Here is a 24,526-nt window from a genome sequence, read left to right as displayed (position 1 = left end):
CATGAAAAAAAAGTTCTGCAAGTTTAAAGATACTTTTTTTATCCCAAAAGAGTTTGATCTAATATTATCAATAGTTTTTTTTTTTTAAAAATCATAAATATCGGTTAATTTTGGGGGCTGTTACATGAGAACCCCTCTTTTAGAAAACAAAAAAATATGTCACGAGACCTTCCTAATTGAAGCTGAAAAAATCAGAGAAATTCTCATTTTTCTGTAATTAGCTACCACAATCCATTAGCAATAATAAGAAGGATCGACATGAAAAAAAAGTTCTGCAAGTTTAAAGATACCTTTTTTATCCCAAAAAAGTTTGATCTAATATTAACAATATTTTTTTTTCAAAAATCATAAATATCAGTTAATTTTGGGGGCTGTTACATGAGAATCCCTCTTTAAGAAAACAAAAAAATATGTCACGAGCCCTTCCTAATTGAAGCTGAAAAAATCAGAGAACTTCTCATTTTTCTGTAATTAGCTACCACAATCCATTACCAGTAATCCCACCAATGTACAATGCACCAGAAATCCCCTGGAGATTAAAACAGCTGCATATTTCTTGTTACTCTCGTAATAGCAGCTTGAATCGAATGTTTCCTTTTCGTAATTAAAGGGGTGTTATTTGGTGTTTAGCCCCTTTGCTCTTTCCACTGTACGATTAAGAATCCCCTTATACCGTTGACGGAAGCGACGGTATAGTCTTCTATTGAAAGTACCCAGCGAATGTGAACAGAAATACAGGATATGGGACGGTTTGTTGCAGGAGCAAAGTGGCGGCTGCGCTTTTGAACAAACATCTGCAGATCAACGGCATTTCCGCTGGCCTGACGTCGCTCCCGACTGTGGATCAATCGTCGCCGGATCCACAGTCAGAGGATCCACCGATCACGAGCAGCAGCAAGATGAGGAGGGAACGAAAGGCGGCCAGGACACTCGGAATCATCATGTCAGCATTCCTAGCATGCTGGCTTCCCTTCTTTCTCTGGTAAATTCCGTTCCACGCGCCTCGCTCTCAGTAACGAATTCCCAAAGTCTTTTTGGAAATCGTGCGATTCGATATAATCGCACTGACATCTTCCCTGTTTGAGAATACTCGACCGTGTTCGTATAAATCGCCGAGTACAATACGAAGCGTGTTGTTTCATACGAAAATTCTAACCTCAAAATTGAAAGGGGAAGTTGGACTCTCATGGAATCGAATTTTAGCTGTGGTAGCTTTTTGTAACTCTCGTGTGGTGATTTGTGGTGTAATGCAGGAAGGAGTTGATTCGAGGAGAAGAAACACGCGAGAAATGTGAAATAAGGTTATGTCACGAAGGATTTCTAGGGAGAAAATGGCGTCCGCTAAAGTATAGTAGGAACAATATCAACTGGCTACTTGTGGAGACAATTATGTTGAGCAGACAGATCGTTTTGGTATGGGGTTACTAGATCCAAAAATGAAAAAGGGGAACAATCAGGTCTGAAATCAAATTTTAGATATCAACTTTTATTTTGTAAGAAAATATTAATGTTTGCATTAGAATGATCTTGTAGCTACATATTTAGGCCCTAAATAGGTAGTAGTAGGGTTTGTCGGTTTTTAAAAACCGGGTTTAAAACCCGTTTTTTGTTTAAATTTGTAAAATTCGAAAACCGGTTTTTAAATTTTAAAAACGGTTTTATGTACTAGAATTAATATGTAAAAATGAATTAATTATTTAATTAAAAACCTTAACATTTTGACTTGAAATCACTTTGGACACAAGTATATTGTAGTAGAAGATTAATTAATATATTATAATTTATGTATGTTTTCCTATTTTATTTTTTTGTATAGTCTCTTAAGACACCGTACTAAAAGTAGGTAATACAAATTTTCTATGAAAACTGTAAATTATTCCTGAAAAAAATTCTTAAAAATGGCTTAATTTTCCGGCCGCCACAGTGGTGTTTCCCCTTAAGGCAGGAGCTTCGAGCTTCACATAGAAAAATTCCATTGCACGTTTTAACATCTTATCACTGATTATATTATGAGAATTAGGTCCCAGTTAAAGCATCGGCATCGTTGAAAAACTTCTCAAACAGAGCGGGCGAGAAATAACTCGCGATTGGATGGAACGTAAGAAGATTGCCCTTGATCAGATCTGAACGCGAGTGCCTCCAGAATAAAGGGAACGATTTTGCTTTCCTCGGGCGTCGGGAAACCGTTCAGCCGCATTTCGACTGTTTTTCGAGTATCTGGAAATCTAATTTCCCCGTCTCCGCGACTTCTTATTATTTCTGATCGAGTTCAGTTTACTTTAACGAGATCTACAGAAACACAATCCAAGTTTAGCCGACTTCCAGGCGATTAAGGGAACTCGTTTGAATATATTAAACGAAGGAAATGAGCGTCCAACGTTCGCTTGGCCTAAAAACGGTCCGGAACTAGTTCCATCAAATTAATTGGAATGCGATCGCGCAGGTATATCGCTGAAGACCAGCGGATGACATCATCCGCCCCCAATCCCTCAGTGTTTCTTCGAATCGGGAAAATGCTTCACGAAAATCGATGGGAGGCAAACGTTGAAAACTTGCATCTAATTAAATTTTCTCATCAGGCCAATTACCTTCGTGCGCACTCGTTCCCGAGTGTAAATATAATTAAACTAGATATGGAATTTAATAAAAGAACATAAGCTTGCCTCCCTTTTGTAACACTAACTGCACGATTCTCTATTTACAGAGTCCCAATGACTAACGCTATATAAATGAACCAAAACCATCTTTCACTAAGCGTAACACGCATTCACGAATCTTCTGTAACCTCATTAACCAGAGCATTTCGCAGCCCATTCTCGCGCTAAACATTCTACAATGTTCCCACTAGCAGTGCTGTTACTCAGAAGCTTGCAAATTTAAGGCGGATGTCACTGTGACGGTCAAAAATAAAGGCTACTTTCAAGGTATTCTTTTATATTGACATCTAACTGTCTACGAAAAATCTTTATTACCATCTGAAATTACATATATTTAACTAATATTTTGTGCTCCTAGATTGTAAAAATGTACAGAGTATACGATGGAGTTAGGCTCTGCAAAAAATGGTACAAAACGGGTGGTCGTGTAATTTTCCAACGTGTGATCTGAATTTAAAAATTCGAACGTTTTCTTAAAGGGGTATACGGGTATTTCCGGGTCAAAAAATTTTTTCTTGGTTATTTATGTTAGCCACAAGTCTTAGAAGTATTTTAAAAAAGATTTCATTGGAAAATTCCAAAAATTGCGAGAGTTATAACGTACAAAGTAAATGCCGGTAAACGCGCCGCGACGGGCTTTAAGGGGTTATGCCTAGTCAGGCGGTCGAAAAGAGGCGAATATTTGTGAATTTTTTTTGAAGAAGTGAAAGCGTATACTTTTACAGAACTTTTTGCGTTTAAAAGAGCAACATTTAAGGAACATTTGGTAATTTTTTCGTAGAAAAATATTTACGTTTATAATAAAATAAAAAGCGACATCCAAGAAGCATTTTTAAAAATTTGGTTTTGCAGTGAGCACTGCCATTCGGAACCAGATTATCTAAAATCAAAAAACAAAAAAGATTTCGTTAGTATATTAATGTATCCTCAGGTTGACGGAAAGAATTTTCCGAAATATTAAGTTAAAACAAAATGGCGGCTATTTAAAGTTGAAATCCTGATTTTTTCCTGCAAAAATTACGCGAAAAAATCAGGATTTCAACTTTAAATAGCCACCATTTTGTTTTAACTTAATATTTCGGAAAATTCTTTCCGTCAACCTGAGGATACATTAATATACTAACGAAATCATTTTTGTTTTTTGATTTTAGATAATCTGGTTCCGAATGGCAGTGCTCACCGCAAAACCAAATTTTTAAAAATGCTTTTTGGATGTCGCATGTTATTTTATTATAAACGTAAATATTTTTCTATGAAAAAATTACCAAATGTTCCTTAAATGTTGCTCTTTTAAACGCAAAAAGTTCTGTAAAAGTATACGCTTTCGCTTCTTCAAAAAAAATTCACAAATATTCGCCTCTTTTCGACGGAACCGTTCATTTTAGCCGTCTACTGCCCGCGTACCCCCTTAAAGTATATTACAATAGCTTCGGCTAAGCGTGTAGATTTAAAGAAATATTAATTTTTGAAGAAATTGCGGACTTTGGGGGTAAAGGTATTAAAAATCAACGTTTCTTCGATATTACGATCAGATGAATTATTCAATCAAAACACCTGTACGCTTAACTGGAGATATTTTTATTACGAATATTCCCTGAAAATTTCAAGTGAAGCCGATAAAAATTGCATGAGTTATTAATCCGCCCAGTTTGAAAAATACCGTTTCGAGATGATCGTGCATAAAGTTTCAACAGAAGTGATTTTCCGCAAGTCAAAGATATCACGTGTATACGATCTCGCCGTTGCCAGTGTCCTCTACCTAGTTCTAAAAAATATACAAGCTAATAATCCCTCTTAACAGATACATTTATTTTCTTGGACATAAACTTTCCGGGCAACCGAGGACAAAACCTTCCGTAGCTCCCAGATTTTTCCAGACCCACTTTGAAACTGTGCGGGTATATTTTTGAGACCCCACACATTACGAAAATGTACCAAAAAAAAGTGGAAAAAAGAATTTTCACAGTGGCTCCCTCGGCAAAGAAAATTACAGTTTCAAAAGTTAAAATCACAACTCCCCCTGAACAACCAACAATTTATTCAAACAAACAATAGAACAATCACGAAGAAGAAGCTACGCAATTATTCAAACTCTCGCCGTTTTCCCGCCAAAAAGAAAATTAAACTCCCCCTTTCCCCAATCTACTCCACCCTTTCATCACCCCTCCCCCACTCGCTGCGACGTTCCTCGCGCTGTAAATGACCCTCCTCCATAAAAAAAAAAAAAACAAAAAACAAAGAGACAAAAAAAATCGAAAGCCTTCGTTAGGAAGTAGGTCCTTCGCGTTTGAATGGAATTTCGATGGGCTTCGAGTACCTCGGCTACTTTCGATATTGCGATGCATCCCGAAATTCCTAAGGGTTCGGTAGCACGGTAGACGGTGGAGGGCGGAGGGGGGCGTCGGGTTCGAGGGTTGTGCAGAGCCCGATCGATACCGCCTCGTGGAAAAAGAAGCAGCCACCCTGCTGCCGACGATCTCAAGTGGTTTGCACAGGACTCGACGTACGGATATACACTTGTGCACGACGTTCGATGCTTCTTTTGAAACGCTGCGGCTGGACGCCGCGGCACCATTTTCTCTCCCACGATTCGCGGCCGTGGCGTCGCGGAACTTCGCGCCGAGTCCCTCGCGGACAAGGATTTCTTGCGGTACTTTTCTCGAAGCTTGATCGTCCGACCTCAAACGCAAACTTGTGCATCGTACTGTACGAAATTTCGATCGGTTGACGGATCGATCTGCGGTCTGTCGCTATCCGATTATCTGGAATGGAGGGAGGCTTTGGGGTGTTTTGTGAAAAAATTCGATTCTTTGATTTCTTGAAAAATAAAGGGGGAATTATTTAGAGACACTTGTTGTATTCGGTACGTTTTATGACTGCTGATTTATTTTGGGGAAGATGGCAATCCAGACTCAACTTCACAACCCCCTAATTCTAATTCCGCGAACTCCGTGAGAACGAGACACGTCGGGCACGAAACTAATCCCCATTTTCATTAAAATAACTTATCTGCGTTGCAAATACAGTTCGGTAGTCTCCAAAGTCTGAGCGTAATATACACGGCAGAATTACCAAAAGTTTACGACACTGCATAAACCAAATTTCCCAAATTCCTCTGCCTGTTTCTCCCGCGTATATATCGGCTTGTATCAACGGAGAAATTACCAACCGAATGAATTGGCACCACCTTAAATTAAGCTGCTATATTCGCTAACAAGTAACAGGTCTACTAGGGTGAACGTTATTTATATGTGCCGATTTTTTTTTCCGTATTTCTTTGCTCTCGCCCACTAATATGGTTCCATTTCATAAAAAAATAGTCTCCAAAAAAGATTACTCCAATCGGACAAGAGGAAAGGGTGCTGATCAGGTCTTAAAGTTTAGAATAAATTCATCAATAGTTTGAATTTGAAGAATTTCTCAAAAATGGTAAGCCCTATCGAAATTTTGTTCAAATAATATTGAAAGAGCATTCAATTTTCTACAAATATTGTATATATATTTTTTTCGTACTTCCTACCATTTTTTAGATAATAGCTTTTGAATATAGAGAGGTCCGCGCCTTGGGCGTACCACCTGCACAACGTAACTGTCTATTCCCGCGCAGTGCCGATCTCGCTATATTCAAACGCAATTATCTAAAAAATGGTTGGAAGCACGAAAAAATTGTATATACAATAATTGTAGAAAATTGAATGCTCTTTCAATATTATTTGAACAAAATTTCAATAGGGCTTACCATTTTTGAGAAATTCTGTACCATCCAAACCATTGATGTATTCTAAACTTTAAGGCCTGGTCGGCTCCCTTTCCTGATGTCCGATTGCATTAATCTTTTTTAGGGACAATTTTTTTATGAAATGGAACCATATTTGGGGGTGAGAGCAAAAAGTCGCATGTTGAAAATCAGGGCCACCCTAAGGTCCACTTCCCTTCCGCTCATTACTGACTGTGGGGTAATACCACTCTGGCGCCTGGAAAGCAGCCTGATTTTGAGAATTTTTTATGCGAGTTCCTTTCATGGAATTCAAAATCTGTTCAAGGCCTTTATTGCACATACTTTGAGGTATGATCGCATTTTTTTAAAAATTGTTTTTAGTGCAAAACAACGGCGCCACTGCTCAACAAAGGAAGCTCCTTTATTTCGGCGGCGGGGAAAGATTTCTCCCCGAATTTTTTACTTGGAACAAGAAGCTAAAATTTTTGAGTTCTACATAAGAGTCACGAAAATTTCCAAACACATTTCAGAGCTCGTCGCCGCGAGTCACGAATAATTTCTGTCGCACGCGCATCGTCGACGTTAAAGCGCAAATTAGCGCTGCTGGTATGCTGGCGATCCACCGGAAATGTCCTACCAATCCTGACAAATGTATTCTGTAGCATACCAGCTGCGGTGATCCCTTTGTCTATGGAATTTTCACCTGAAAGCACCACTGTCAGCCCTTCTCCAGCTTTCGAGCGCTCGAGCCCCGCCATTTTTGGCAAGTGTCCTGCGGTTTGCAACTGTACAGGCTCAAAATGCCTCTATTGCTTTCGGGGATGCTGCAAAGTGTCCTAGATACTAACTCTGTGAATGCAAGGGACCAATATGGTAGTTGACCTTGTTTTCAGTACGCCATTTGCTTTAAGCTACCCTTTCTCAAGATTTTGAAGCGATGGGTACTATTCTTAACGCGGCTACGTACTTTGTCATTATAGGGTGTGAAATGGATAATTGAAGAGTCCTTATAAAAAAGCACTAAGTGCCAAAAATAAAATTTGTTTCTTTTAATTTTGACACTTAAGGGATCAGACCACCTTGGCCAGGTCAAGAAATATCGCATCTTTGGGAATTTATTTTTAAGTGACAACGACACTTTTATCGTTAAAAATTTTTCAATGAAGATACAGACACCTTTGAATAATATATACAATTTTTTTTCGAATATCAAAACATTCCGAAAACTCTAAATGCGTTTTTCTCAAAACCACGCTTCCCGAAACGGTGCACGCTGTAATTTGAGTAGAATTCTATGGATTTTTATACAATTTTGCACAGATGTTCTTAAATGTATTCTCTATCGTCCGACCGTCAATTTTTTCGATATTTTAATTTTCACCTGACTTGTGCGTAAATAAAGTCCATTTGCTAACACACGAAAATGAGCTTTTTGCTTCAAAGTGTAACTATTTTGTTATTTTTCAACCAATCAAAAAAAAAGTTTTTACCACTTTAATACTTAAAGAACAGTTAAAGTTTTAGGAATGTTTTGATATTGGAACAAAAATTTTATATATTATTCAAAGATGTCTCTATATCCATTGAAAAATTTTTATGGATAAAATTATTTTTGTCACTTACAAGGGATGATCCCGAACCCGAAAATTCAAAAAATTCTGAAACTTCGTGAATACCTAGGGAAAATCCCCCTTATTACAACACAATTTTTGTTTGCTGCCCAAATTCACTTTAAGGGGGTGTAATCAACCCCTGAAAATCCGGTTATTTTCCGATTTTCTGTTATAACTCGTGAAGTGTAAAATAATTTTTTTACCATATGCTAGATCTAATTAAAAGAAGTAACTTTTGTCTTGAAACTTTTTTTCCATCTCTTACATTTCGCGAGTTATAACAAAAAATCGAAAAATAGCTGAATTTTCGGGGGTTAATTTCACCCCCTTCGAGTGAATTTGAGCAGCAAACAAAAATTGCGTTGCAGTCAGGAAGAAATCCCCTACATATTCACCAAGTTTCAGAATTTATCGAATTTTCGGGTTCGGGTTCATCCCTTGTTAGAAATAAATTCCCAAATATGCGATATTTCTTGATCTGGCCAAGGTGGTCTAACCCCTTAAGGTAAATGTCCCAATTAGCGACCCTGTAAGATCTACGTGCACGTTCTAACATATTAACATACTAAAAGTATTTATATTTTCCATTATGAAAATGGCCCCTTTTTGTGACGAAATTGTTCGAATATAATTATTAAAAATTAATATATTACTTAGTGTTTTCTCCAAGGACTCTTCAATTATCAGTCTTTTATCGACTGACTTTGACGGGGATACTTGGAAATTAATGGTGAAAAATAGTTTTGGGGTAATTTTCTCTCAGATCCAGACAGTATGTAGATTCATTTAGTCAAAGTGTTGGTTAGATCTTCAAAAGCAATGGAGATGTTGATAGTGCGATTTTTATGTGTCACATCCTGCGTGGTTCGTAAAATAAAACAGGGAACTTTGTTTCATCAGAAGACCGTAACAGACGCGAACGACTCGTTATTTAGCTGCAGGGGCCATTTAAAGTTTGATTCATTATTATGCTCGGTCGTTGAGTGGCCATTGCCGTTTCGAACGAACCCGTCGTCCTTTTACGACCGATTCAACTATTTTGTTCTTAATCCTCGACAGAAATTATAGCTCGTTTGCTCTTTTTAACACCCCTAGCGAACTGTACTCGCTTTTCACTGTTATAAACCGATCAATTTCCATTGCAACAGACTCAATCAGCTATTCTTGACACTTAAAAGGAATTACCGAGCATTTTCTTCCCCCGAATAATTAGTCATCTTAAATTTCCAATGTTAATCGCAGACATCCTCAAATTTATTTAAATATGAATCGCTTCTAATTTCCGATCGAATTTACACCTACAGTGTTTCTTCTTTTACACGTGCCAACGATTAGATAATTTATATCGCTTCTTTTGGACGCGCTGACTGCTTCGAGGGAGCTTGTCGTACATAGTTCCGAGTATCGATTCTGATTGACTTAAGCCTTGTGCAACGCGGGCATTGGTGGATTTGTAATAGGTCATCTTGGTATCCAGAAGCTGACTCGGTAACGGGGTTAATCCTATCGATAACTGACATCGAGGTAACCAACCGTGTAACTGGCACGAACTTTACCTTCGTGACATCGGGGCAGACCGATGACCTCGCGTCCATATCTCTTTTTCGATAGCATGCCAATGTTTGGACGAGCAACAATTTTCCCAGCCAGACTAGAGCGAAGAAATAACAAACAGAAATGCAGAATTTATTCCCTCCATTTTGTAGCTCTCGGCTTATTCATAGGCTTTGGTACGTTTTAAATATTCCATTTCAATAAAATATACTACAGTGGTCAGAAGTAATGCACGCTGCAGAATGTAGAAGAAGCAGTTCAGAATTTATAAGTCAGGTAGGGCTCACTTAAGGGGGAACACCACTGTGGCGGCCGGGAAAGTAAGCCATTTTTAAGAATTTTTTCTCGGGAATAATTTACAGTTTTCATAAAAAAAATGATAACCCAGAGCTACCTTTAGTACGCTGCCTTAAGGGGAGATTCCGGTCTCGAGCCCCCCAAAATAGGTGATCTTTAGGAATTAATTCAAGGAAAACTACTATATATAATTTAATGGGACTTTTTGCATTGTATTAAGGAGGTCTTGAGTTATAGAAATATATTTTTTGTTTTATAATTAATCATTGCAGACGGCACTGGGGATTCGTTAAAGTCAAGGCGTCAAAAAATTCATCCAATTCGGTGGGACCTGTATCTCCAAAAGTTATTATCCGATTCGACTGAAACTTTTTTTATTTTGAAGAATATACTTCTGGCTAGGGGGAAACCAGAAAAAAATGCAAAATGACAATTTTTAAGAAAATAACGACACTTGAAGTTTGAAATCCATTTTCCCCTGTATTTTTCGCCCTTTCAACGCTTTTGAAAATTATAAATTTTCAATTTTTGTATTTTTTTCTGGTTTCCCTCCTAGCCAGAAGTATATTCTTCAAAGTAAAAAAAGTTTCAGTCGAATCGGATAATAACTTTTGGAAATACAGGGCCCACCGTTTTGAGAACACTGTTTCGAGAAACACGCGTTTAAAGTTTTACGTGAGTGCCGAGTGGCCGGGTGTTACCCATGCATTTGCTGCTACTCAAATGCGTATAACTTCGGGAATTTTACGAATTTCAACAAGTCCTTTTAAACAAGTATTCCTAAAAGGTTGAACATTCGAAAAATGAAATAAAAAAAAATCGACTTTTAGACCGGAACCTTCCCTTAAGAGACTATACAAAAAAAAATAGAAAAACATCCATAAATTTTAATATATTAATTAATCTTTTAGACCCCCCACGCGAGCTGGTCGAATCTGTAACTATGGAACAGCAGGTCCGAAATCAATTTTCATTTTTTTTTATAAACTAAGGTGAATGTCACAATTTCTGCTCATGTCCCCATTTCTGATCATTCAGAATCGCTGATTTCGGGAATTTTCGCGATTCTCGACCTTATTCTGCGATCTTTAAACGTTTGTAGCTCGGAGCAACGTTAACCGATTTCGATGAAATTTTAGGCACGTATACAACTTACTGCAATCTACAAACGATTTTTTTTTTTTTGAATTTTCATTACAAGCTCACAAAAAAAAGTTAAAAAATCGACCTTTACTATTCTTTTCGCTATTCCAACCAAATACATTTTTTTTCAAAACGACAAAACGTGTCAGTTAGCAAACTAATCCTTCTAGCTTCTCAAAAAAACTCAAGTTGTTTGGACCAATTCTAAAAAAGTTATGCGATTTTAAAAAGTGTCCGAATATTAATGCGAGCCACTGTATGCTGCTTCTCACAGTCTGCAGTCGGGAACATACTACGTGGCAAACCGCTCAAGCATGCTAGTTTTCGCAACGAAAACCGAAACGTGCTAGTTTTCGTAAGAACGAAGGCAGACGTGCTGTTTTTCTTAAGAAAATTGAAACGTGCTACTTTTCGTAAGGCACGTCGCTATGTAACAGTTATTAATCGACTCGATCGAAAATGTCACACGCGCCACCAACCCACCAGGAGGGGACCTCCCAGTTCCTCAGCCCGTGAATTATATTGTGCACATGAGTCGTAACTTCGCTGGCAAACATTCATTTCCCCGGTGTTTTCAGACGTCACGTCGAATCGATGGAAGCCATCGTCGTTGGCTCCCCGTTTATTTCCCTCCAGCTTCCCTTTTCGATCCGAACTCCTGCCTCCCGGTGGGCGCTTTTTCCCGAGTAACCTTTTCCCGTGCTTCAATAGCACGTAGCCTAAGCTTTCGTCTCGAGGAAACAGGTGGGAACGGGGGCAAACAGGAGGAAACGTCGAGTGATGCGGCTTCCACTAGCAAGCGGGTCTTCTGGACAAAGTCGCAATTTTGTAGCTACTTGGGAAACAAGCGAATATGGGCTTCGATCTTTCGAAGATAGAGTGCATTGCAGAGTTCCTCCTTGGAAGCTCTTGGTTTTTGATAGAAAAGGAGATTGGAGGCTTGCGAGGCAGCATGATGTCGATTTTTTTTTTATTTCGACTGAACATAAGAATATTTCTAAAATCACAGGTATAGTGGACAAGATTAGAAGAAGATTCGTACCAAAACTCACGGGATACATAAAACCATTTGCTAACTTTTTGGTCAGATTTTTCACGCACAATTTGATTTGACGATTTGCATTGTGACGGCCGGAAAAGTAAGCTATTTTTAAGAATTTTTTACAGGAATAATTTACAGTTTTCATATAAAAATTTTATTACCTACCTTTAGTACACTGTCTTAAGATACTATTTAAAAAAATCAGTAGAAAAACATGCATAAATTTTAATGTATAAAAATCGGTACGTGCAACGGAAACTATAGAAGTCATTTAAGAAGGAACCCGTTTCGCGCATGTAGAATGAGCTGATTGGCTCCGAAAGAGCGTTGGTGGGGGTACAGCCAATAGTGGCTTCTCCCGGCACCAATGAGCGTCAACCTGCGCAGAACCGGTCTAAACTCGTCCGTCGGCAGGTTCCTTCTTAAATGACAGGGAGTATACACTCACATAGTTTATAAGAAAATAATGAAATTTCATTTCGAACCTGCTGTTCCATAGTTACACATCCTATTTATCAGCGCGCGTGAGTGGTCTAGAAGATTAATTAATATATTAAAATTTATACATATTTCTCTACTCATTTTTTTATAGTCTCTTAAGACACTGTACTAAAGGTAGGTAATAAAAATTTTATATGAAAACAGTAAATTATTCCTGAAAAAAATTCTTGAAAATTACTTTTGGTGTCGTAAATTCTTAAAAATTACTTGCTTACTTTTCCGGCCGTTACAGTGGTGCTCCCCCTTAACAGTGGTTAAACTACACTGCGTTCCATATAAGAGCGTACCAACGCCCCTACCGGTTTGCGACCGATCTGCGCAGCTCCCACGGATCTGACACACGCGATTGATCCTAGCACTTTCGCGATTGGTCGCAGCGCTTTCCCTGCCGGATTACTACCAATCAACAGTGTATCCCTGCGCGGAACGAGTACGCTCTAATGTGGAACGCAGTGTACAGCCTCGTCTTTTACTCTAATTTCTACTATATCACTGAATTTGCATATATTTTCCTATAATGAGCACTAAAAACCGATAATAATAATAATAAAATGCATATTCTCTAAATGATGAACAATTCTTCTATGCTACCTTTGGATCACAACGTAAATCGTTTCATATTATAAAACCAAGAGTACTTCACCTTCATAAAACTTTAAATTCAATTTCACATTCATCATCGACAAAACTGCCTCACTGAACAATCTTCTTTGGCATTTGCAACGAAACTACTCCCCACAGAAATTCCAAAGAAACCTACGATGACCCTAAGTTCCCTGCAGAAGCTGCACCAGGCAAAGTGTTAGAATCAGCCAAAGGGTCATCGCCGATGTGAGCGCCATTGGTGGAAATGTTCACAGGCGAACAAACGGACGAGCGTTCCACTCGAGAAATTCGTCCGTCTTTCCAAGCTTTGGGAACAAAAGCACCGGACAGAATTATTTCTGCGAGCGCCGAGGGTGTGGTGGCGAAGGAGGGCGGGCGTGGAGGAAGGACAAAAAGCTCGAAGAATGCGCCGCGCGGAACAGGGTCGACAGGAGAATGCGGCGATTTTCGTACTCGCCGAGGTGTTGGATCGTGTACGTTTCGCTTTATTAACTCGTCTGTCCTTCACTGCCCCGGCTCTCCTGGCACTTCCAACGAATCAACGGATGAGGTCGGGTATCTGAAGACGGAATCGCCGTTTTTCAGCTCTGGATCGATTCGGGCCTGGATGGTCCTCCCCCGTGGCGGATGAAATCGACAGGTTCCCCTGGCAAGTGGTTTCCACGTATCTCTGCTAACAATTTCGCCCACGCCGGGGCAGTTTCATAGAGTGAAATCTATTTGATCTGCGAGGTCGATCAAGCATTCTGCAGAGTGACTGGGAAATGGTTGCCGTTCGATCGAAGAGGCTGCCATCGGATTCGAAAACTCGATATTTATAAGATTTCATTACGCAGGCTACCTAAGCTGTGGGCTTCACTAAGGATGCTAGAGGATTCGTGAATCGGATGCTTCCTTCAATGTTTTTCAACGCTGGGAAGTGATCGTTTGCTCTGCGTGACAAAGCACTTGAGTGATTCTGGAGGCTTTGGTGAAACAGTGCAATTTCAGGGCAAAATCTGCAAATGCAGCTACCTTGGAAATAGACTGACATCTATAGCAGTATAGGTAACAAAATACCTTAAAATAATTGGAGGGAATTAATTTTATAGCTGTGCTTTTAAGGAGGGAACCTGGTTTAGGACGATGCAAACACGGTGATTTTTAAGAATTATTTTCTCAACGAATATAAAGCGAATCTTTCCAAAATTTTAAGGGTGCTTTACTGTGTGTTCAGACAATAAGAAACCTTTTTTTATTCAAGAATATTTCATTTAACCCTTCGTTCACACTGGGTGGGAGCCACCCATCAGCTGATTTTGACGTTCTGTAGTTTTTATATGCAAAGTAAATACCGTTTCTTCAAAGCCGATTTATAAACAATTTTTTCTCAAAATATTATATCTGAACAACAAAGCCTGTAAATTTTTAGCTTCTAATATTGCAATTTGTAAAAGTTACAATTTTTTAAAGATTTTCTTCGTTTTTTCTCGACATATGGTAATCTAGAATTTTTCCACAAAAACTGTGATACAATTTCAATAAAAAAAACTATTGGAATACATTCTAGAGACCTTGAAAATTACTCATTATTTTTTTCATGACGATTGGATTCTTTAGATGAGAATGGCAGTCGTTCAAAAATTGCTCTGGGTGTGAGCCACCCAGGTATGTCAGAGTTGATAAAAAAAAGAGATGTGTCAACGAAGGGCTAATATTGTTTTATTGGTAAGTATATCTTCGTAGCGCCGCGCCGCCGGAGTTGTTAAATTCTGTGCATCCTAGGGGATCCAATTTTTGCCCGAAATAAAAAAACCGAAGTTTTTTCTTAATTGACATGAATTTATGTCGTCGATGTACTAAAAAAAAAAAAAGTCTACGATGGACAAAGTTATGGGACTGTAACGAGAAAGTTACGATTTTTATGGAAAAATTTCGACGTTTTTATGCAAAAAAAATGGTTTAATTTAATTTCTGCATAAATGTTTTTCATTCATAGACGATAGTTGATCAGTATGTAACTAAAAAGCCCCGGGTGAAGTCAGTCGGTGAAATAAATTTTTCTTTATCGTGTACACAAGTTTAGAAAACGTGGTTTCGAGAAAAACGCGTTTAAAGTTTTCAACCCGTACCTATATCTGCGCGGCACGTATCTGTTCCGTCGGCTGTATCTATGAAGCTGCTTCGAATTTCTGTCTGCAACTTTGGGAATACATTCTCCATGAGTAATACTATCGATTAAAAAAAAACAAAAAAATCGATTTTTCATCATCCTAAACCAGGTTCCGCCCTTAAGTAATTTCTGTAAAGTAACCTCTGTATAACGAACATGTATATGTTGGTTTACACCTACCATTGAAAAATTAAAACGTCCCAATTCAATGTACACTTAGTATGAAATGTTACAAAAAGATCTGTTACCAGATCCAGATTTGATTTTTTAAGGGTTGGTTCGGGAAAAATTTAGATATTAGTTTTTAGGCATTTGTGTTGTTACTTGTTAGGCTAAAATCAAGTATCGATATCGAATTGGGCCTAAGAGATGTTGAGAAATCCGTGAAAACACATTTCACCCCTTTTCACTCCTCCCCTCCTTGGGGTTTGATTAGGGCAAAATCCTCAAATTGGTTTTTAGGCATTTGTGTGAGTAACCTTTGTAAGAAAAAACGAAGTTGATATCTACTCGGGTCTAAGAGATTTTGAGGAATCTGAGAAGATACATTTTACCTCTTTTCACCCCCTTGGGGATGGAATTTCCAAAAGTCCTTCCTTAGTGGATGCCTATGTGATGAAAACACTGTTCCTTCCAAATTTGACGATCCTAAGGGTTAAACGGTTTCAGCTAGGCGTTGATGAGTCAGTCAGTCAGGACTTCTTCTTTTATCTTAGAACCTTCTTGAGAAGTGGGTCAAATTTTGTTCATTATTTTTTTTAATACTAGCCCGTGGGTCACTAAGTCAGTGGCGCCACTTGGAAAAGAGGGGGGGGGGGTGATAAACAGAGTACCAATAATTTGGAAACACCGAAAATTTGTTAACAGAAAAACTTTACAGTTAACCCTTTTTTGGGGTTCCCACTTTAAAAATCCTCTAAAAAGGTTCCTATTTGTTTTACAACTTTTACTTTCGCAAGTGAAGAGCAAAAAATAAAGGTCGACGTCAGAAAAATTATATCAATGGGATGATACCATGAATTACAGCACCAGGTGACACCATGCCCAGTGGCGCCTCTGCACTAAATTCGACATTAGATATTTATACTTTTAATTTTTTACTATTTTCGATTATTTGTTCTCTATTGTATAATATAAAAATAAGTTTATAAAAATCAGCGCGTGGGTCATTTAAAAAGCCTTCGTGGGTCAGCGTCTGACCCGAGAGTCATAGGTTGGCCACCACTGGTATAGATTGCACCTGTATTCTCCTCATTTAATAATGCAACAACAAAGAAATTTCTGAAATCGCAACGCCACCAATTTCATCAAGATTCGACAAAGCTCGCTTCAAGCGCGCAATAAAGTCGTCATAATAACAACAATAATAATTGTCCAGATGCCCTTAAAATTTCCCCAAACGGAGCAGGTAAACTTTGTTTCCAACTCTAGCATTAAACGTTCCTGCTAGAATTTTAATTAATCAGGCAGGCGCCGACGGCGAAAGTTTCAGCCACGAACAAATTCCCCGGAACACACTTGCGCCACAATTTCTTCTGGATAATTCTCCGGCAGTTATCCTTCCTCACTTTCGATAAGATTGGAGCCAATAAGCTCCTTGGAAATCCGCCACCCTTGTTTGCAACGGGAACCTCTATTGCGGGGGATCGATAGACAGAGGATGGAGGTCTTGCAATTGAGAGAGGTTGGAAAAGTTCTTGAAAGCGCACTCTTGGAGGCTGGTCTGGTGTCACGAGGCAGAGACCTTTAATGAGCAAACCTTCTTTCTCGCGGTCGAATAGGGCCCCACGAGCGAAATGGCGGTCGTCCAAGGCGCATTGAATTCGCGGCGGGAGCCTCGCCTTAGAAGCCCAGTAACGAACGGTATCGTTCACCCTCGAGAATCACTCGTTCTTCGTCTCTATACCCTATTCTCGCGACACTGAAAACGAGCGGACAAATAAATAGAAGATCTACCGAAATGGTGCAACCCCTCGTTTCCATTTCCCATTCCTTGTTGTCTTTGCATTCGTCCGCGCGTGATCGATATATTAATCGAGTGCACGACCTTAGCTATAGTTCCGTGCTAAAATTGGAACAGGAAGGGTGAAGGTCCACCTCCGTTCCGAGCAAGTGATCAAACTTGTCCCATAGGGGGATGATCGAGCGGGGTTCGATTCGTCTGTGCATGCTAATGCTCCACTCGTCTGCAAGCTTTTCCTTTCTGCGATCTTCCGTGCCGTTGTTCTCATAAACTACCCCCTCTGTGACGTAACGTGTGACATAACAGCCTGAGGCAGAAGACTATTTCAAGACCTCGTACTTATGTATGCATTTATTACGTGGCTGATCCTTCCGTTTCGATTTTCACATTAACCTTCCTCCCTGAATTTAACCCAAGTTGGACATCAGTTCGTAGAAAATAATTCGTTCGTTATTTATTTATTCAACTCGGGATGTAAGACGAGGCAGGCACACAACACCTGACTTAACCGATAACATTGCAAGGGTAGGGTTTTGTAATTCCTTTGTGATCGGGAGCCACGGAAAAAATGAACCTCGGGCGACGGGACTCGAACCCGGGATCTTCGGATCCTCCGCGTACTGGTCAGGCGCCTAACCAACTCCGCCAAAGTCGACACGAGGTCTCTTATTCCGGGTTCCCTTTTATAGCGGTTCTTGATCCCACACAAGGCAATTAATTTTCCGACCGAACCATTAATTACGGAGAAACACTAAATAAAACTCTGCCACCCCTTCCTTTAACATTTACTATTCGCAAAAAGAATTTATATTGTAATTATTATTATCTTCTATTTTTTTTGTGATATTATTTTCTTCTATTTTTTTTTATTTAATTGATAATACTCTTTTCCATCCTCGACTTTTTCATGTACTTGGCGTAATTTTTGTATTGTTTTAAAGTTTTTTATGGGTACAAAAAGAACAAAGTCGACCTGACCACTTTCAAATTTTCATTTTCAAAGTCACCAATTCCCTCATTCTAAGATTCGTTTCACCCACAAATAGTAGCCCCCAAAGAAGAGGCTTTGTAAAAAGAAAATAAAGCTGGCTTTTATTCTTTAAATAGATTGTTACAATCACCTAATGAATTTTATTGAATTTGCATTAAAAATATTTTTATCCGTTCAACTCAGCTCCCCCAGGATTAAGTCCTCAGTGCGCAACTGCCCACAAATCCCTCAATGACTCCACAATGTCCGCCACCACGCAAGAAGCATTTCACCGAATATTCTGAGAACCCGTCACGCGACATGGCTCGCCATGTTGCGGCTTCAATATTGCTCGCAGCGCGCTGGATCCCGTCCCAACCTATCGACCGGCCCGCTCGAACTCCAACTTCCGCGGGCCGTCGAACAACAGCCAGACTTCGGCTGAGTTCTCGGCGAAACGTTCTCAAAGATAAGCGACAACGACGAGCGCATCGATAAGCCAGAAAGTTTCCGCGAGCCGGCGCGGAGTCGCTTATCCCAGGCATGCTTCGATCCGTGGTGGAGCTAGGGCTGGCGCTGTGCAGGAAGCTGAGACAATAAAACGAAGTGGCAGGCGCAAGGAGTGCGGGTTTTAAATTGTGCTCGCCAAAGAGGGCTCGTTTCGCATTGTCTGGCGAGCCCTTTTGCTCGAGCCCGTGGCGAAAGGGGGCGAGAGGAGAAGCCTCGCGTTCTTCGTCGCTGGCGCCGCGAAAGGGGGGAAAAATCTCGACAATGAGAAGCGTGGCTCGATGGCCGATCGAAGCCAGCCAATAAATCCGCCCCGGCTGGCGACAATGGAAACAATTTTCGATGCCGATTCGGGCCAAGCAGATTGTCTCGCTTTCAACCCTGGGGCATCCGTCGAATGGAGATTAATAGGGGAGACGGGGGAACCGTTCCAAACTGTTTCTAGGGCCGCTCAGTATTTTGGCAGCCGGCTGCCAGCAGTTACATCGATTTTAAATCGAGTCAATAGGGTCGCGCGGTTCAGAGGTTGCTGGTATTCAGAGCGTACCGTTAGAAATTCAGCGGCTCTGGCCTCGATCCTCCAGGCTCCTCTGCTTCGTGGAGAACAGAGGGGGTGGAGGATTGAGAGGGTTGTGCTCGGTATTCTTAAATTCTTCGCTGGAATCTCGTGCTTCGCGCTGCTAAAAAGATCACGAGGCTGCGAATGCCGGGGAAACGAGGCTCGAATCTACTGGGCGAGAAACGCTGTGCCTTGACCTTTGCTTGGCGAATGCGGAGTTAGGCTGACCCTTATTTTCAACATGCGATTTTTTTGCTCCCACCCCCAAATACGGTTCCATTTCATAAAAAAATTGAATTTGAAGAATTTCTCAAAAACGGTAAGTCGTATCGAAATTTTGTTCAAATAATACTAAAAGAGCATTCAATTTTCTACAATTATTGTATATACAATTTTTTCGTGGTTCCAACCGTTTTTTAGATAATAGCGTTTGAATATAGCGAGATCGGCACTGCGCGGGAATAGACAGTTACGTTGTGCAGGTGGTACGCCCAAGGCGCGGACCTCTCTATATTCAAAAGCTATTATCTAAAAAATGGTAGGAAGTACGAAAAAAATATATATACCATATTTGTAGAAAATTGAATGCTCTTTCAATATTATTTGAACAAAATTTCGATAGGGCTTACCATTTTTGAAAAATTCTTTAAATTCAAACTATTGATAAAGTCTAAACATTAAGACCTGGTCGACACACTTTCTTGTTGTCCGATTGCATCAATCTTTTTCAGGGACTATTTTTTTGTGAAAGGGAACCATATTAGGGGGTGAGAACAAATAATAAATAAGGGCCACCCTAATGCGGGGTCTCTTTAGACTCCTTTTGGTTGTGCTACTTATTATTGTTTGGTTTCGATCCTTTAAGAAGCTGTGAATTTTTGGGTCATTATAACAAAGAAATTATGGTTGAAATTAAAATGGATCTTGTTGTTCCAAATCATATTTTGTTTTAAATAATTCACGAGTTATAACACAAAATCGGAAAATAACCGCATTTTCGGGGGTCAATTATTACACCCCCTAGTGGATTTGGGCAGCAAACAAAAATTGCGTTGTAATCAGGAGGAAATCCCCTACATAGCCACAAAGTTTCAAAATTTTTTGAATTTCCGGGTTCGGGATCTTCCCTTGTTAAACCTACTTAATTTCCCGTGGACTACATTATATTCGAAGTTCATGAAAATCCCAGCATCAAATATAAAATTCCCGTCCATTCTTACATCTCCCCAAAATATGCAAAAATGGCGAACTTCGACGTCCCATATTTTCCAAGCCACTCCGAATCCAGCAAGATGATGACTTAAACCCCCCCTAATTCCGCGTGGCCTCCATCATACTCCAATTGCATCGAAATCCCTGGCACCAGGTCGGAATACTGATGCCACGGAGTGATCCAGTTCTCCTCCAGTCCCCTCCCCTGAAATTCATCTTCTCAGCGACCCCCGGCATCGCGATCCTCCAGAAACTTTTCTCACGCCTGTCCCTTCGCTTTCTTCCGACAGGTACATCATCACGTCGCTCTGTGACACCTGCGAGAGCAGCGACGCGGTCGTCGCCATGGTGTTCTGGGTGGGCTACTTCAACAGCGCGCTAAACCCGTTGATCTACGCCTACTTCAACCGAGACTTCCGTGCTGCCTTCAAGAAGACCCTGGAGACCTGTTGCGTGGCAATCGGCCCCGTAAGGGACCTGCACCAGGTGCACAGGAAGCAGGACCTGGTGCACAGCAACGCCTCCTCCGAGCTGCACGTCAACAACCAGCTGAGGGCCAGCGAGCTGACCAACGTGCACATCGAGGCCTGCATCTGAGCAGCGTGGACGCTGGCGTCCCCGCTTGCCAAACACAACAGAGACAATCGGCCGCTTCGGCCCTGTTAACCTTCGACACTGTGTACAGTAGTTTCTCGGCGGAGCTGGGCCCCGGTGATTGCCAATTAATAGCTGACGCGCGTGACTCAGCGAGGACCGTGTCGCTCGCCAATTAGTAGCCAAAACGCGCGACTCCGGAAAGAATTGTTTCGCTTGCCAATCAGCATGCATCCACCGATGGCCGAGTACTTTGATCGCCAATTAGAGTCTACCATGCTGACTCGTGTATCGTTCATCCCACGGAGCGGATCTGGGGGACGTTTTTCCTTTCTTTCTCCGTCGTTGATCCTCCAATTCCAGGCCAAACGAAATACCTTCGGCACGGGCTGCCGATTGGTTCACATCGCGGCCGCTCGATAAAGGGGATCCCAGTTGCAGTCCTTCCGGACATGTTCTGCTTCGCGGACCCCATTCAACCTGACCCTGCCCTTTGTTCTTGAAAGGAATTCAGTGTAACGTGGACTTGAATGAAGCCCTGCATCGCCATATCACTCTAGGATTTAACACGGTATACATATCACTTGTAACAATCTCTACCAAAAGGGAAATCCCTTGGGCCCTATACCACTGAATCGCGGCGCGATTCATTTAGGCGTGACTCAGTTACCTCGTTACATTCAATCCTTTCGCCCCTTTCACCGCCGACAAGTTAATTAAGCCGCGGCGCTCGTCTTGAGCTGCACCTGGACGCTGGGCGTGCTCGACACACGTGTAGCTAGGGTGTAAGTCTCGCTCGGAGAGGCTGGCTACACGTGTACGCCTCATCCACGTCGGTTGGCCGGGCCATACGTTATTAAAAGGAAGGTTTAATGCCCGAAGAAGCGTCCTGAAAGGAGATTTCCAGCGAGGTCGACCTATTTTAAAGGGGCGAAGACTGGCTGCCGCGGCCATCTCGTCTATTTCCGTCACGAAGCTTTATTAAGTTCGTAAATAAGGCTGCTGGCCCCTCGGCACGGATTGACGATCTGATTTGAATAATACTTTTAGATTGGCTTGATAACGTCGCCTCCGGATCCGCTGGCGCCTCTTTCCCGGATCGCCGCTTATTAAGTCCCTTCCTCGCCCTTAACAACATTCTCTTGCGTTCTGGGTACTCGGGGGAGCGCGAAGTGGGGCGTTCTATGGAGCAGGGTGATTCAAATCGCATCCACTGAAGATATCCCGCTTCTTCTTTTTTTGTAGCAACGTGTGCGCTGGATGCTAGAGAGTATTGGGATCAAATAAATTGTTTGAGGGGGAAATCTTGGAAGGGGCTTCGATTAACCGCCCAATTCCATTAAGGGGTTACACCACTTTGGAGCCTAAAAAAGCAGCTATTTTTAAGAATTTTTTTTTAGAAAATGATAATGAAAATTAAAAATCTATGACAAAGCATTTGTTGTACAACTATTGAAGTGCACGAAAAAAATTTTTGTTTCTTTCTTTCGAACAAAATGGCAAAATAACTGCAAAGCAGTTGGACCTAGAGCACAAAACTCGACATTTTCATTTTGTATGTGATATTTACTAATGAAATATGCAGGGATGTTCTGTAGTATGGTTTTTTGTGAAAATCATAAAGATTTTAAGAAAATATGTTATTGTTTACATAATAATTGAGTATAAAAGTTTCCGTAACGAGGTCAGTTTGTTATATATCGCAAAACCGCTATATGTATATTTCTTATTGTCGCTACATATTATCTCATTTTTCATTTTCCTTATCATTTGCTCAAAAAAAATCTTAATGATAGCTGCTTTTTAGGCTTCAATGTAACCCCTTCGTGATATTACGTTTCTTGCGAACAGTTTCATATTTCCACCTCCGTAATATTACATTCGATAGAATAAAAAGTAAACGCATTTTTTCGAAAAACAGTGTTTCATTCCAGTTTATACAGATTTATGTAGTAAAACAGAAACATAAAGAAAGGTTGTAATTTTTTAACGTTTTCCTAAAACTTAGTGTGTCGTCAACGGTTTAATCTGTGAAAATACTTCCTTCTTAAATCACACCTCGTACTTATATCAATTCCTGTTTCTTACTTTCTCATTCTCACAAGGGAACATATCGAACCAGCACGAGTCGATTTTGACGAGACTCTGCAGATTTGCACAATAGTGAAAAAATATTTGACACGTATTTTTTTATATCGGCACTCATCCACGTTAACGGGGTGAAAACAGCCCCTATAGTTGGAGGTCAAAAACATATTTTCTGTAATATCTCGAGAACTACTGGGCATAGAACAAATTTTTTGTGACTCGTGTCTTTTAAAAACGAATCCAACCCCCTGCTCAATTTTTAGAAAATTTCAGAAAATATTTTATCAACCCCCAATTATCGGGGCTCTTTTCACCCCTTCAACATGGATGATTGCCGATACCAAAAAATACGTGTAAAATATTTTTCTCTTGTTAGCTTCCGCAATTAACTCAACACCCCCATCATTTCTTCTCTGCAATCTCCCCCCTAAATGGAGAATATTTTGAAAAACCTCTCACTTAATTAAAGACACCAAAAAAAAAAAACGAACGACAGTCAGTGTATTCAATTAAAAAGTGGGATAAGCAGAAGGACTGATATCCCACAAAGAAACGAATTACAGCGGGAACTAACGAATCTTCGCTGTCTCGTGTAGAGTTTATCAAAGCCAGACAGAAGGGAATTGAACCCCGACGGAAAAGTCTGTAAAACCTGTAGAGAGACGATTGCGACTGGAGCGCCTCGTTGGGGCATGAAATTTACTCGGAATACGAAAGTTCCCTGGGGCTTCGGGTCGGTGTTGACACGGGGAATTAAACGATGAACGCGAAAGGAACGTGGATTACGAGACAAAGAGGACACCTGTGTACGCAGAGGAACTTTGGAACAGTAAACACGTAATATCTCGCAGTAAAAAAGCGACAGCTGTACATACACGCGTATGGTGAAGACGCTCGGCAAGGCTGGGCGCCATTTTGTTATCGCTAGCTGCGGCAGGGCACTCAAGATGGCGCCCGAACCGCAGTTTACTTAGTGATCCTCCAGGGAGCACGGTGTAATAGACAGGTGTTCCGACTCTGTACCTTTTACCCCAGCGATTTTGTGTGCCGATTTCTGTTTAGTTCCCCTGGCCGCCGCGAGAGGCGTTGTGACTTAGAAGGCATATACATTTGTGTTAATGAGATTGTGGTAGTAGAGATTTTAATGGTATTACTGGGCTTGCCAGAAAAATCCTTCGCGTAATGGAGGGGGAACATGCCACGCATGCGCGTGATGACGCTGTCATTTGATTGAACCTTGGCGTCGATTGGTTTGACGTCACAGGGTCATCACGCGCATGCGTGGCGTGTTCCCCTTCCACTACGAGTAGGAATTCCATACCAGGCCTGTATATATATGTAAATGCCTTT

The 24,526-nt window shown here is 40.7% G+C and overlaps 1 protein-coding gene across 1 annotated transcript in view; it reads left to right on the top strand.

Moving 5' to 3' along the window:
- Nucleotides 1-21,753, top strand: part of LOC143375739 (octopamine receptor beta-1R) — a 100,122-nt gene extending 78,369 nt beyond the window's left edge. The window contains exons 3-4 of the mRNA XM_076825146.1: nucleotides 761-982; nucleotides 20,785-21,753. Coding sequence (XP_076681261.1) covers nucleotides 761-982; nucleotides 20,785-21,091 — 529 coding nt within the window. The 3' untranslated portion in view covers nucleotides 21,092-21,753. The remainder of the gene's footprint in view (nucleotides 1-760; nucleotides 983-20,784) is intronic.
- The last annotated feature ends 2,773 nt before the right edge of the window (nucleotides 21,754-24,526 follow it).

This window comes from Andrena cerasifolii, chromosome 13 (genome assembly GCF_050908995.1).
Source record: "Andrena cerasifolii isolate SP2316 chromosome 13, iyAndCera1_principal, whole genome shotgun sequence".
NCBI lineage: Eukaryota > Metazoa > Arthropoda > Insecta > Hymenoptera > Andrenidae > Andrena > Andrena cerasifolii.
Note: the sequence above shows the minus strand (reverse complement) of the source record. Positions and strands in the feature narration are given on the sequence as shown.